The sequence below is a fragment of the Eleginops maclovinus genome, chromosome 24 (genome assembly GCF_036324505.1).
Source record: "Eleginops maclovinus isolate JMC-PN-2008 ecotype Puerto Natales chromosome 24, JC_Emac_rtc_rv5, whole genome shotgun sequence".
Taxonomy (NCBI): domain Eukaryota; kingdom Metazoa; phylum Chordata; class Actinopteri; order Perciformes; family Eleginopidae; genus Eleginops; species Eleginops maclovinus.
Genome location: NC_086372.1, coordinates 3,438,977 through 3,453,148, shown reverse-complemented (window position 1 = coordinate 3,453,148; position 14,172 = coordinate 3,438,977). Strand labels below are relative to the sequence as shown.

Sequence of the window (14,172 nt, the reverse complement as noted above, 5' to 3'; positions counted from 1 at the left end):
TGCAGCCTCATAACCAGACGTCTCACTACATTGATTTGTTTAATTTAATATGAGCCTCAATAGAAATGGAACATGGCCTGTTTTGTACTTGAAGCAAAATATATACAAGAGGTTTGTGTTACATATTATGAACCAAATAGCAAAACTGGATAGTAAACCCTGCAGGTAAAGCCATTTCCTTTTATGTTTAAATCATTGAAAGCAGAAAATAAACATAAGAAATGAAACTATTACGTGGACAATGGACTCTATCCCATGTTAGATTCACTTCCTGGTGCCTCGGCGACAGTTCGATCTAGATTTAAGCACATTTAGCAGCTACACCATGAACAAATGGATTCTTTTGCAGCACTCTCCTAATTTGAATGTGCAATACCAGCCCGTTTTCACCATCGTCTTGTGTCACCTTTGTGATGTTTGCCAGTATTTCTGATTGTGTTTCCTCTCTCCCCAGGGCCAAGTGTTGGCAGTTTGTTCCACATGGCCGATGGTGTGGGCCGGGCCATGGAGTCGCTGGTCAGCCTGATGACAGACGAGCAGAGCGCCGAACAGCACGAGGCCCTGCCCTTCTGACCCCTCCTCTAAACCCCACCTTTGTCCCCCCCTCCTCCCTCCCTTCCTTTCCTCCCCTCCTTTCCTACCTATCGCATGCTTTTCTAGTCGAACAACTGGATTGGAAACACAGTTTACAAAGAGAATATATAAACGTCTATTTTTGTGAAGGATCGCGGTTCCAGCAACGTAAAAAAAAACAACAAAAGAAAAACATTATACCTTGTAGATTTAAGTAGTTTCTTAAAGCGTCCTGAAGTTGTTTTATTAATGACAGAGGCTGGTTTTTAAACTTCTATGCAATTGTATAAAAAAAAAAAAGAAAGAGGGGGGGCAGGTGCAAAGAGAGATACAAATCAGTGTGTTTAGTGTGGCCATCTTTTTGTAATTGGGGAAACAGCTAAAGCATTTCAGACATTTGTATCCAAAAAAAAGAACGATTGTAATCATAAGGGTGCTTTCTAAGAGGAAAATGAATTTCTATAACAGCGTACACTACTGTCAAGGTAATGCAGGCATCCTGGATCTTTACAGTGCGTTGTCTGTGTGTGTGTGTGTGTGTGTGTGTGTGTGTGTCTGTGTGTGTGTGTGTGTGTGTGTGTGTGTGTGTGTGTGGTGCCTAATTTCCACATTGCATTACAACTTTTACATTGCTTTGACAAACCTCATGTTTGAATCATGCGTTCGTCCGTCCATCGCTCCATCCATCCATCCCTGAGTTCATAATTCCTATGATTTACAAACGTTTTTATACCCGAGTTGGTTTTTATCCGTGTACTGTGTGTAGACAGGTGTTGGAATTGGCCTGATTCAGAACTGAGACACGTCACTACAAACCTTATACTCATATTGGGCAAGAATTAGACACATTTCACATTTGAATTCAGTCAGATTAATGAAACTACTGGATTTAAAACTCTACTTTTTGTTCATGGGGAAAAAAACTGATATTTGTCCCTTAAGCACCAGAAAGTCCTGGAGTGTCATCCCTACTGAACATTTAAATTATTATTGATGTACTATGTGGATTTATCTATGATTAACATAGTATATAAATGTCTGTTCTTGACTCTGACATTTCCCATAATGCAACTTTATATTGCCTTTGTTTAGAGAGCTGCACAACATTCAGAGGCTTCATTGTCATATGCACAATAGCTACAGTGTAGAAATGGCAATGAAAATCTGGAGTCCACAAGTGAGTCCTAAAACCTGGAAATGAGTTAGCATTTTAGCACTTCCTGTTCCTGCTCAAAGTCAAAGTGTTCTTGGTTGTTGGACTTAAATTAGCTCTGTGGTTCACACAAGCTGAAGAGATTTGAATGCTTTATTCTGATCATGAACGTGTGTTTGCCACAGATCTTATTTTCTGCAATATTCCAAAATGGAAAAATCCCATTGGCAGGGAGATGCTAATGTGCAGCCGCTGCTCTATCAGTATTCTCATCATCGATGGTTTCATTCTGACCTTTGTAGGGGAAAAGGAAGCTACATCTTTTATATCCAAACTGGTGTTTATCATCAGTTCTGAATCAGGCCTCGACACAGTCCTTCAGAAAGACGTCCTGATTATTGCACTGGTACATCTTATCAGACTTTTATCTCTAAGATGCTCTCCGAGTGTCTCTGTAGAGCCGGTTGAGAACCCGCAGTACTCTGAGTGTTGGTTTCTAAGCTGACAGGAGTACTGTAAGAAGAATGTGATTTTAAATCTGCAAGGCTGCTAGCTGAGATTATTTTAAAGGAACTCATCCGTCTGAACACTAACAGAGAAATATTTTAGGAGGCCCAGGAAGCTCTACCTCGTCTAAATTGTCAAAGCCCGGCATTTTTCGAATGCAATCAACGCGACACCTTTCAGATTATTATTTATGAGTTATTTCTTCAGATATCCTCACGGCTCCGTACACTGTAGGAGCTCCAATCTGAATGTTCCGATCATCTCTACCAGAGCTTTACGACCAGTTTCAAAACATTTCACACAGATGAATCCGTGTGCACTACTGTCAGACCTGGGACAAACTCGATGTGTGTTTTCTGTGTGGAGGATGCTTTTCTTTTAGTGTCTTTTTGTCCTCGGTTAAAAAGCTATTTTGTTTTGTGCCGTGTGAGGTGTTACAATATTAGCATGTGTGACTATATCCAGTTCATCCTTCTCTCATGTGTAACCACTCAGAAGTGGTGCGGCTTCGTACACTCGTTTGTTTTCGGCGTCATATTCTTGCAGCATGATCCGAGAGGCTTTTCGTTTTGATCCAGACACTGAATTTGATTTATTTTCTCTTCATGTCTAACGTTTGTGTTTCATCCTCGCATCATTTTTTAAATAACACTTCAATACTTCACGACATATCAGATTCCACCAAATATATGCCTTACTACTGTATTATAAAATGCTTTACTGTATATCAATAAAGCACGCAGTTATGTTGATTTGACTCGCTGTGTGTTGTGTTTATTCTTTTGCAGATGGGTACGGTACAGTAAATTCACAAATGCATTTTTTGCCACAATCTAGTGCAGTCTATATAATTTAAGATCCATGCAGAAGGTTGTTTATTGAACTATGACATAGAAAGAGCAACCACACAGGGCACTTATATTGCTTATGTGTGATGTAAGCAGTATTTATGTAAGTAAAAAAACTAAAATAAGAATTGTTTTTAATGGATAATATTTGTACAAAAACCCATATTTACATCCTTAGGAGTCACTGCACCTTCACTGGCGCTTCAGCCTAAAGTTCCTCAATCTTCTCCACATCTTTATCAGAGTGTGTCTGAATGACCTCATCCTGTACGCATACAGGATGGGATTGAGTGCGGAATTGGCGTGGGAGAGCAGAACGGCCGCTAGCGTGAGCGACATGGGCACTTGGCGCTGTGGGCACAGCAGCAGCACGCAGTTTATGATGTGGATGGGCATCCAGCACACCATGAAGAGAAACAGGACCAGGAAGAGGGAGGTGGCTTTGCGCATCTCCTGACGGGAGCGGAGGCTGGATCTGGCCTCGTTTGGCTCGCCTGGCTGTGGGTCAGCCGTACTACAGCCGGAGCTGCTGGATCCAGCTGAGGCCGATTTGAGTCCTGGATTTGTGAACACAGCGGTCGTCTCAGTGTCAATAAGAGACCCAACGCTGGATTGTGTTTCCTCCACAGCCTTCACTCCAGCCTTGCATTTTCCCGCCTTTTCCTCAGCTTGTCTGCTGAATTTTTTCCCTGTCCCTGCGTCATGTCCCCAAGCAGCAGAACTTCCACTGTCCTCGGTCCTGGTGCTCCCACTGCCGGCAGTTGTAGTGTTCTCTGAAGACCCCCTGGCTACAGCGATGCGTTTGAGCTGGCGGCGGATGGTGAGGAAGATGTGGCCGTAGATGATGAACATGGCCAGCAGCGGCACCAGGAGGCAGCAGAAGAAGTTGAAGTAGACCATGTAGCTCATGTTCACCACACAGGTGAAGATACAGTAGCTGGAAAGACAGGGAGGCCTATTTATATTATATAAAAGCACACGTCACATGACAGTTTTATACATTGAGACACTATATCCCAAAATCCAACGAAAAGATCCGAGCCTTGCAATGCTAACTTTCAGATTGGCCTACGCATACGTGTTATCCTTGCACCACTCACTCTGTTCCTCATCCATCTCTTCCTCCTCTTACCCAGAGCCTGCTTGTTGTCTTCTCCAGTCCATAAGCGGCACAGAGCCGGAAATGGCCCCCAGGCCCCAGGTGAGCAGCAGGGCCAGCTGGGCGTTCCTCGGGCTCATGATGCGCTGGTACTGGAAGGGCAGGAGGATGGCCAAGTAACGCTCCGCTGCTACTGCTAACAGACTCAGGATGGAGCTCTGGAAGGGAAAGAGCACTGGGATCAGTTATCTCCAAGGGCCAGTTTTAATCTTGAGGGAGGGGTATCAGAAATTGGAAACCTTCATGAAGGTTTAACATTGCACATTGAAGAGCAGCAACTAATAGAGGTTGGACGACTTTGCTGTTGCTGTTGAGTGTATGAGCTGAAACCAGCAGGTGGATGTTCCTACCTGTGTGAGCACCATCAGGCTACTGAGCATCACAAGGCAGAGCGGCAGGTTGTGGTGAGGCTGACCCAGGTCTGTGAGCAACGCACAAGGGATCGCAACCAAACCCACCAGAGTGTCTGCCACTGCCAACGATACCTTCACATTCACAGTACAACACACTTTTAATCCTTTAGATAATAAGTGTTTATAGTTGTGGGTTAAAGAAAATGTCTTTCCTCACCAGGAAGTAGTTGGTGACCGTGTGAAGTTTCTTGTTCCAGCTGACAGCCAGACACACCAGGAAGTTTCCGATGATGGCGAGCACTGCGATGATGAGCTCAGTGGCGATGTAGAGGTCTTTCAGATGGGGCTGGAATGCATACGGCACCTCTGCCGAGCAGCTGCCGGGGGTCACATTCATGATGGGGGGGAGGTGGAGACTCAGTCATGGGAAGCCTTCAAATGTACCACCCAGCCGCCGGTCAAGTCTTCCACTTCATCTGTCCTGCACTGAGAGAGGTCTGCAGTTTTCCCACTGAGTACACACTGCATTCATTTGAAGAGACGAAGAAGATATGAGAGGAGAGAGGAACAGAGGGTGTTATGAAGCTCCGTCTGCAGCCTTTGTGCTGATCAACTGAGAGGGAAGAATTGTTCCTGATAAGGGAAAAAACATTGACACACACACCCAAACAAACACACACACACACACACACACACACACACACACACACACACACACACACACACACACACACACACACACACACACACACACACACACACACACACACACAGAACCAAGTGTTAACTGTTTACACACTGATATTGATTCAAACCTGTTGGTGAACAGACACAAAAACATGGATTGTAAAAGATGAATTTAGAGTGAAAAGGCAAAATATAAAACTGCAGAAGTCACCGTAAATGATTGGGGGGCTCAAATGGATATTTGTTCTTTTATTGCTTTTGCCTAACAGGTTGTTTTTTGCTGAATGTGCATCATTTTGAAATATTATGCAAAATGCATCCATGACGTTCCCACAAGGCATGTTTTTACAAATATATGTAAATGTGATTCATGATATCAAAAGATATGGATAAATGAAGTATAAATCTGGTGCATGATGAAATTAAAGGGCCATACCTGAAAAATCAGACTTAGAAAATAAACACACACACTCATCTGACCCTCTAATCATGTGTTACACAGTCCCTTGGAGATCAAAACTAAAAATGCTTAGTAATTATATAGCCATTATTTGTGGATAATGAAGTTTACTTACCTTCAGGTGCATTCATGTCAAAGTCGGAACACCATCCAGCACACTGACATAATGAAAGTTGATGAGGAAAGGCGGCAGGTGAGAGGATACTGGGAAATAAGTAGGCGGAGCATCAACTGATAAATCCACATCCCTCATCACACTTGCATCCCTCTCTGTTCCCTCTGTTCCTTACAGGGGAGATAAAAGAGAATGCAGCATACGTCAGCAGCAGGATCCTGTTGAATGAACACCAGCCGCTGCCTTACTGTTATGGATTGAGGGGAAATGGAAAAGCAGATATGCTTTGACGTAAATCTCCCTCCTGTTCATAACAAAACAAACATGTCCTATCAAAATTTCACGCATGGGCTACGCTTTCATAAAGTAAAATACTTTGTGTTTATTTTCCCTAGAACAACAAATACAGAAGCCAAAACATGCACTTAACATACCATATGCTGCTTAAATGGATTAAATAATATATCGATATGATATAAAAACATGCAGTAGGCTAAATGTACCTCAAATATCAAACTCTTCATATTTGATTCAATGATTAGTCAATTGACAGAAAACAATTCAGCATAGTTTAATTTAGTTGTTTCATATTCAGTTTCATTTAATCAAGTAAAAATGGCAAATATTTTCTAGCTTGCTCTGCTCTCCTTTGTTTTTTATAATTTCACATTGGGTGTCTTTAGACTTTGAACTGTTGTCTGACAAAACAAGACAATTTAAAGTGTCCCCTTGTAACCTGTGTTGTGCATATTCACTACTTTGTGGAACTTTATGCGAATATTACCATTGAAACATGTTTTTTAAATTAAAAAAGGTTCTGTTATAACGTGTGTCATGGCCCCTACCTCTGCCCAGCTTGCCTCCTGTATCCAAACCTCCTCCCTGCCTTGGACTCATTTCGCCTCCTCCTTGCTCTCTCCTGGACTCAGCCCTCAGCTCTCCTGCCTGGTCAGTCATCCGCCACCTGCCTCCACCGCTCCCTAGCTACCCCCTGCCCCTGCCCCCCAGCAGTTCTAGTTTGTTCATTAAAACATGACTATTTACCAACCTTTGCCTCCTGTCTCTGCTCTGCACCTGGGTTCCTAGCTGACCTTAACACATCGGTTAGACAGCTGCAGCTGATTCAGAAGAGCATTTGTATCACTTAACAGTCATTTGACATATCCACTGCTTCACTTTTCAATGTCACTTACCCGTTTCACTGATATAAAGTAACGATACATATATTTTCAGTATTTCAGTAGAAAATACAATGTTTTGTACTTTCCTACTTTCACCACTGGGTGTCGCCAGAAACACCTTTCTTCTTCTGTGGTATTTTAAGACACTCCGGAAGTTTCTGGTCACGTGACTGTGTTTAACATCCGGGTGATTTGTGTTTACTTCAGTCAGTAGAAAGCATGGTTGTACAAAAAGGTAGTTAGGAAAGCTACTTTATTATACTTTTACTGTGTTACATGACACATTGTGATAAAGAAGCATCTCCTGTGCCTTCAGCTGACGGACATGTCTGGGTTCAGTGCGGAGCTCATAGACTACCTGGAGGGGAGGATAAGTTTTGAAGAGTTTGACAAGCGGAGAGATGAGCGGAAAGCAAAGGTATCGCGGGAGAACCCCACCTCTCAAAAGTAGAGCTGACGTTAGCATAGCAAGCTAACCCAGTATGCCCCTTTTACATTTGATTTATGATGCTTTACTACGACGATATTTCCATGCTTAGTTATCGTTGATGGTAAATAATGTGCCAATGTGTTCCTCTCTCAGGAGTCGGAGGAAGCTGAAGTTGTGGAGGAAGATGCTCAGCCCTCCACCTCCTCCATTATAATCCCGGGAAAGATAGGTAAATCTGTTTCAGTTGTCTTTTCTCTCAGGCTCAGACAACTCAATAACTTCCAACAATAAAGTATGCCATACATAACATATAGCATTAAACTGAATAGCAACATGTTTGTCTGGGGCCATGCAACAGACACCATGTCAGTGTGTTAGTATCTAAAAAGAAAGCAGGTCGTTGTGATGGCAATTAATAATCAATAAAAGAAAACTATTATTATATTATTGTTGATGACATCCCTTCACAGAGGACGGGGTCAGCCCGGGGGTCCAGCTGGCCTTCGCATCCATGCTGGAAGAAAAGCCAGAACCAGCATCTTCAGAAGAACTGGAGGAGGAAGAGGAGGAGGAGGACAGCCTGAGCTACGTGGATGATGAAGAAGATCAGGATTACAAGGTGGAGAAAGATGTGATGGGAAAGATGGAGATGGAGATGGACATAGAGGAGGAGGAGGCGGAGGTAGAGGAGGCAGAGAAGGGGCTAGGGCTGAAAGTAGGAAGAGGACGGAAAGGCAGGAAGAAGAAGAAAAAGAAGAGAGCGCTGGATGAGGACGAGGACGTGACGGTGGGGGATGTGTTTGCGCTGGAGATGGAGCTGACCCGAGAAAACAAGATGATGATGAAGGTGAGGAGGAGGAGGAGGAGGAGAGTTGGAAGGTGTGTTTCCAAACTTTGAATATGTGCAAGTGTACGACTTTGTGTGTGTGTGCAGGAGCGGCGTAATCGCAGCAAGCTGCCCAGAGCTCTGAGAGGCCTGATGGGAGAAGCCAACATCCGCTACGCCCGAGGAGAGAAAGAGGACGCCATCCTGATGTGCATGGAGATCATACGACAGGGTATGAGACCACTTGTATGTCGCTTTTTTTAGCTATTCTTTTTTACAATTCTCTATTAATGAATCTCCCTTCTCTTGCAGCTCCTCTGGCCTATGAGCCATTCTCCACCTTGGCCATGATCTACGAGGATGAGGAGGACATGGAGAAGGCGCTGCAGTTCGGTCTGATCACGGCCCATCTCAACCCCTCAGACTGCGAGGAGTGGGTCAGACTGGCAGAGATGTCTCTGGAGCAGGACAACATCCGACAGGCCATCGTCTGCTACTCGAAGGGTCAGTCTGACACTCCACAAGTCAAGGAGTAAAATCATCTAGATGCTTTAGAATTCTTCAGTACTGACTGTTGTCATCGTCTTTGAATCAATCGTCATTGCACCACTTATTGGATAAATGTGCCTTCATACTGTCACTGGGTCAGCACATCTATAACTCCTTCACCTCATTCTTAAACAATTAAAGAAGACAGTATTGAGTGGTTGTACAGCCCTACTATCAATATTAATATTCTTCGTTCACTCTTGTCTTCTGCAGCTATCAAGTACGACCCCACCAACGTGCGCTACGTGTGGGAGCGCTCCAGCCTGCACATGCGTCTGGGCGAGCACAAACAATGCATGGACGGATACCGCAGGATCCTGTCTCTGCTGCCCATGGAGGACGGGGAGCACTTCATGCAGCTCTCCAAGGACATGGCCAAGTACAGAACACACACTGAGAGACACACACATTCATTATATCTCAGTGTTTCATTATTGGAAGCTCATAAGATTGCAGGTTTAGCAACATCTGTGTGTTGTCTTGTTCAGGAGCTACTATGAGAGTAATGACCTGACTTCGGCTCTGGGGGTGATAGAGGAAGCTCTGGCCCGACACCCCGACCTGGTCAGCGATGACTTCATCAACATGGCTGCCGAGCTATTTATCTCCAACCGGCAGTACAACAAGGCCCTGCAGGTGTGTTTGTGTTCAGTGAAGACAAAGCAGAGAAATAGAAGGTGTGTTTTGTCTTGGTGTAATAAACGGAGTGTGTGCTCTCCTAGGTGTTGGTCAAGTTTGCAGCTGTAGTTTTGGTCAAGGATGAATCCAACCCACATGTTGTGGAACCAAGGGAGGAAGAGAAAGAGGCGGAGAAGACGACTGAGGAGGAAGACGAGAATACGAATGAAGAGCGCCCAGCAATCGTGAAGACTGTAGAGGAAATAGCTGCCGAAGAGAACGGTGAATTAAGAACATATCATCTCCTAAATGACCAAAATGGATGAAAATAGAAAATCCTTTAACTTCAGTGAATTTTCAACACACGCAGACTGTAATTCTAGTGCATTGTTACGCTTATCGTTCCCCAGGTGAAATCCGGGATGTCCAGGTACCAGACAGCGTCCCAGTGGACCTGAGGGCCAAGCTAATTGTCTGCCTCATACACTTGCGTGTCGTCACACCCCTGGAGGTAAACACAACTTTACTTTTTCCGGTGAGTTTAAACCTTTTTTTGGAGACTTGTCATCAACATACCCTCCCCCCCCCCCCCCCCCCCCCCCCCCCTCAGGGCCTGGTGTCGTTGCTGATGGAGCAGAGTCAGGAGGAGATCGGGGACTTGTACCTGGATGTAGCTGAAGCCTACCTGGAGGAGGGGGAGTACATGGCGGCTCTGCCTCTGCTGTCCGCCCTCGTCATCTCCGAGAAGTACAACCTGGCCGTCGTCTGGCTCCGACATGCAGGTGGGACTCACAGGAAGTAAAAAATAAAGTGAACAGAACAAGATTTCATGCGGGTTAGCCGTCCATGTGGAGAGCAAAAGAGGCGGCATATATATATGGACGGAAAAATGAAGAATCTGAACGTATCGTTATTGTCTGACAACCATTTAGCTTTTTTACTCCCAGGTCTACAATCTGCATATACAGCATTTATTGGGGTCATTAGCATCTGTTAGCATAATCACCTGTTTGGACATTATATACATGTGAAGGATTTGGCCTAATTGGACACTTTTGCAGAGTGTCTGAAGGCGCTGGGCCACATGGAAGTGGCAGCACAGAGCTACACTAAGGTGGTGGATATGGCCCCCCAGCACCTGGAGGCGAGGCTCTCCCTGGCCACCTTGCAACAGCAGCTGGGCAGACCCGACTGCGCCCTCAAAGCTCTGGAGTCCATGTACGACAGCGACACTCTGGCACAGGACTCTTCAGCTGCACAGAAGGTAAGAGCAGGAATCCATCTCTAAATGAATGGACAGCTACATTGTTAACCCTGCCAGGATTATTTAGCTGTCAGTGTGTTGTAAGTGTGTATGCTCTAACACTGTATGTGCTTTGGTTGTAGGAATTGAAGCTCCTTCTCCATCGCTCCACCCTGCTGAAGACCCAAGGACTCACACAGCACTACCTGGATGCTATGATCACTATGATCTCCATGCTGCTGAAGGTGACACCCACCAACATACGGGATCATCTCCACATACATACAGCTTAAATCATGTAGAGAATCAACAACAGGTGGAAGAGAGAAGTCCTTTCTTTATACACAAAGCAAATGAATTCAGTCACTTAAAGGAGGATTCCACATGTTTCTGTGTTAGGTGTCCATGCAGCGAGCTAAGGTGTGTGTGCGTTCTGTCACCGTGTCGGGGGAGAGTCACCTGAGACTGGTGAAGTCCAAAGACATGGTGCCAGAGATTGATGATCATGAGGCTGCATATCTGGACAACACTGGTAATGATATAGACATTTAAATAAAGCTAATATAAAGGGTTGTGTTTTTATCCAGAATTCAAAATCTGTAAACCGCTCCTCCATTGGAACATAAGACTCTATCCACTCTGTCATTACATTTCACACTGCTGGCCTCCTCTCCTCCCCAGGTAAGACCAACGTCCTGTCCAAAGAGGACTGGTGGCAGCTGCTGGTGAGCTGCGTGCAGACGCTGAGCGAGGTGAAGCGCTTCGAGGAGTCTGAGCTGCTGGTGGAGTCCGCCATGGAGTTCTACTCCTTCTACGACAACAAGCCGCGGAGGAAGGAGCTGGAGTTCTTCGGCCTGTCCGCCACCATCCTAGACCACAACTACTACAAGGCGTACAACTACATCAGGTGGAGTCAAGCCTACAGCTCCATCAGGCAGATGTTCACATGGAGGGTTTATTTTGTGTCGGTTGTTAAAATGATCTCCTTTCCTTGTCCTCTTCTCACCAGATTGATGTTGATGGAAAATCGGGATCATCCTCAGCTTTGGAATATTTTCAACCAGGTCTGCATATACTTCAATACTGTAGACATGCCAGGGGGAAAATGCTTATTTTATGTTAGTTTCTTCCCCAAAGACCATTTGACAAATTGACTGTTAGTGTTGGGATGGAACCACTGACCCTCTGAGTAGTAGATCTTCATTTAAATACCAAATGATCGTGTCCCTATGCTGATCCTGTGGCTGTTGTTGTGAAATCAAACAAATATGTTTTTTTCTCCCCCTCAGCTGACTATCACCTCCCAACACCAGCGCCACCATCGCTTCTGTCTGCGCCTCCTGCTAAAGCATCCTGACAACCACGCCCTGTGTTTCCTGTGCGGTCACAACGCCATGGTCTCTGGGAGCTTCAAACATGCCCTGGGTACCATTTAATATGTATTGTAATTAAGCTCACCTGTGTTACAGCATCCTTTTCTTGATATCCAGGTTTGCTCAGTGTCTTGTCTTGTGAGACTAGGCAGTATTTGTTGATTGTTTCCCACTGGTATCATTCTCTAACACATTGTGTTTTTAGGCCAGTATGTCCAGGCCTTCCAGACTCACCCCGACAACCCCCTCCACAGCCTGTGTGTGGGCCTCACCTTCTTCCACATGGCCTCTCAGAAATATGTGGCCAAACGCCATGCGCTGGTGCTGCAGGTACATTGTGATTCATACTCTCCTCTTCAACAGTTCCTGTACAGATCAATCCCTACTATAAAAAGTGTGTGTGTTTTTCAGGGTTTCTCCTTCCTGTGGCGATATGTGGAGCTGCGAGGAGTGTGTCAGGAGAGCATGTACAACCTGGGCAGGGCGCTGCATCAGATGGGCCTTGCATATCTGGCTATACATTATTACCAAAAGGCTCTGGAACTGCCTGCTGAGAAACTAGAGGTGTGTATCCATACATCACGTAACCATTTCTTCTCGTCACCTAACAACATTATTGAGTTCATAAACATTTCTACATCAACACCTCCTATTCTTGCCAGTTTTTGTGCACAGTCAGTTCTGCGGTAGACTGCAATAATCTATCCCTACTTTCCTGTTTTCACTGCTCGCCTCCATGCAGGGTATCTCTGAGGATCAGGTGGATCTGAGCAGAGAGATCGCCTTCAACCTGTCTCTCATCTACCAGGCCAGCGGGAACATGAAGATGGCCCACCAGCTCATAAAAACACACTGCGTTGTTTGAAAGAAAGAAATATCTTTACCTATCCCAGGTGGAAGTGGGACTTTCTACAGGATAAACGTATAGGATCAAAATTCAATTCAAATGTCTAAATTGTACTAAAACGTAAAGGTTAAATGTGCACGCTGTACTCCAAAATGCATTCAGGTGTTTGATCATCAAACTTAAAGAAATGCCCGAGTAAATACTGAAACAAATACATGTTTCATTAATAATAATTAATTGTATAAATAAAACCTGAAAGGAATACAAAGTTTGAAATGTGATTGAGTGTTTAGTACCACCTACCTCATTAACATACAGATACACAAAATAAGTTGAAATGTGTGAATAGATTACATTTCAATTAAAAAGTGTATTGATTTCTCTATTGATTCGTTAATGAGCGAGGCATTTTTGGTACAAACCAGCTGTACATGTGTATATAGATGCTGTATTTTCAGTTGTGTGTATATAAGGCTGTTCATAGTATTGATATTTTTCAGGTTTTGTGGCTAAATGTAAATAGACTATTGCATAATTGTTTCCAATCCCATGTCAGCAAATGTCCCATTTTCTTATGAAGGATTGTTAGTTTGCATTCATTAGAATAAACCTGCTGTACGCGATTTTGTAAAGAAGGATGTATTTGTTTTATAAACATTTTCACTCCAGCTCAAAGATGTCTTCATATTTTGTATGTCTTCAATGTTGCTGGGGCTCTTCTGTTGTTAACTGTTATTGTTTTCAGTGATGTGACAGACAGAGTGAGGGTCATCCTTTTTCTTTTGTTATTGCAGGGATTAAGACTGGGATTATTTGCCAAATCCCTCCCTCTCCTCTCCCAAGCATCTGCTTCCATCACTTTTCCTCCCGGGTCACTGCACTGCATCTAGGCCAGGCCAGAGGCGGGACAGCCTACTTATGGAGGGGAGGGGCTTTCCCCCCAGCCACTGAATAATGTGAGCAGTATTATTGTTCAAAACACATTATAGAAACTACTACAAGTAAAAGTCCTGCTTAGAAGTATGGCATCAACTGTAAATACAATATACTTAATTTAAGTGGTGGGATGTACATAAAGTGTCATTCTAGTACGAAATACTGAATATAAAAATATGAATATTTATAATCTAGTTTAAGTATTTGTTCAGATTATTTTAGTATTCATTAATAATATGCACCTTCCTTCTTTTCAAGGTAATACATATGGGGTTCATGATGATCTACAGAGTGAGATGGTTCTTCTGGGTGTC

At 44.1% G+C, this 14,172-nt stretch overlaps 3 protein-coding genes across 4 annotated transcripts in view; 2 read left to right on the top strand and 1 right to left on the bottom strand.

The window, feature by feature from the left end:
- LOC134860813 (dystrophin-like) overlaps positions 1-2,990 on the top strand; it is a 157,881-nt gene extending 154,891 nt beyond the window's left edge. The window contains 1 exon segment of the mRNA XM_063877636.1: positions 455-2,990. Coding sequence (XP_063733706.1) covers positions 455-573 — 119 coding nt within the window. The 3' untranslated portion in view covers positions 574-2,990.
- Positions 2,931-6,767, bottom strand: LOC134860814 (adenosine receptor A1-like). 2 transcript variants are annotated; one of them, XM_063877637.1, is made up of 6 exons: positions 6,701-6,767; positions 5,856-6,019; positions 4,811-5,226; positions 4,591-4,725; positions 4,214-4,398; positions 2,931-4,018 (listed from the first exon to the last, which is right to left on the bottom strand). In XM_063877637.1, exons 3-6 carry the CDS (start codon positions 4,988-4,990, stop codon positions 3,274-3,276), a joined length of 1,245 nt encoding a protein of 414 aa, XP_063733707.1. In that variant the 5' UTR covers positions 4,991-5,226; positions 5,856-6,019; positions 6,701-6,767; the 3' UTR covers positions 2,931-3,273. The 2 variants fall into 2 exon arrangements, with proteins under 2 accessions (XP_063733707.1, XP_063733708.1); XM_063877638.1 differs by lacking the exon at positions 6,701-6,767 and having other exon boundaries at positions 4,811-5,115; positions 5,856-5,884.
- Positions 6,768-7,237: 470 nt separating this feature from the next.
- gtf3c3 (general transcription factor IIIC, polypeptide 3) lies at positions 7,238-13,590 on the top strand. Its single transcript, XM_063877816.1, has 19 exons — positions 7,238-7,454; positions 7,620-7,695; positions 7,937-8,313; positions 8,401-8,524; positions 8,605-8,796; positions 9,055-9,220; positions 9,330-9,477; positions 9,564-9,741; positions 9,870-9,970; positions 10,070-10,241; positions 10,521-10,723; positions 10,846-10,947; positions 11,102-11,234; positions 11,384-11,609; positions 11,712-11,766; positions 11,992-12,127; positions 12,281-12,405; positions 12,487-12,639; positions 12,818-13,590. Exons 1-19 carry the CDS (start codon positions 7,362-7,364, stop codon positions 12,938-12,940), a joined length of 2,883 nt encoding a protein of 960 aa, XP_063733886.1. The 5' UTR covers positions 7,238-7,361; the 3' UTR covers positions 12,941-13,590.
- Positions 13,591-14,172: the final 582 nt, after the last annotated feature.

Bases quoted from the DNA above. Each gene is read 5' to 3' on its own strand.
- LOC134860814 (XM_063877637.1), bottom strand. From the start codon at position 4,990: ATGAATGTGACCCCCGGCAGCTGCTCGGCAGAGGTGCCGTATGCATTC. The intron at 4,726-4,810 runs GTGAGGAAAGAC...GTGAATGTGAAG, and splicing joins CGGTCACCAACTACTTCCTG to GTATCGTTGGCAGTGGCAGA. The intron at 4,019-4,213 runs GTAAGAGGAGGA...CTGTCTTTCCAG, and splicing joins AGACAACAAGCAGGCTCTGG to CTACTGTATCTTCACCTGTG.
- gtf3c3 (XM_063877816.1), top strand. From the start codon at position 7,362: ATGTCTGGGTTCAGTGCGGAGCTCATAGACTACCTGGAGGGGAGGATA. The intron at 8,314-8,400 runs GTGAGGAGGAGG...GTGTGTGTGCAG, and splicing joins AAAACAAGATGATGATGAAG to GAGCGGCGTAATCGCAGCAA. The intron at 12,406-12,486 runs GTACATTGTGAT...TGTGTTTTTCAG, and splicing joins GCCATGCGCTGGTGCTGCAG to GGTTTCTCCTTCCTGTGGCG.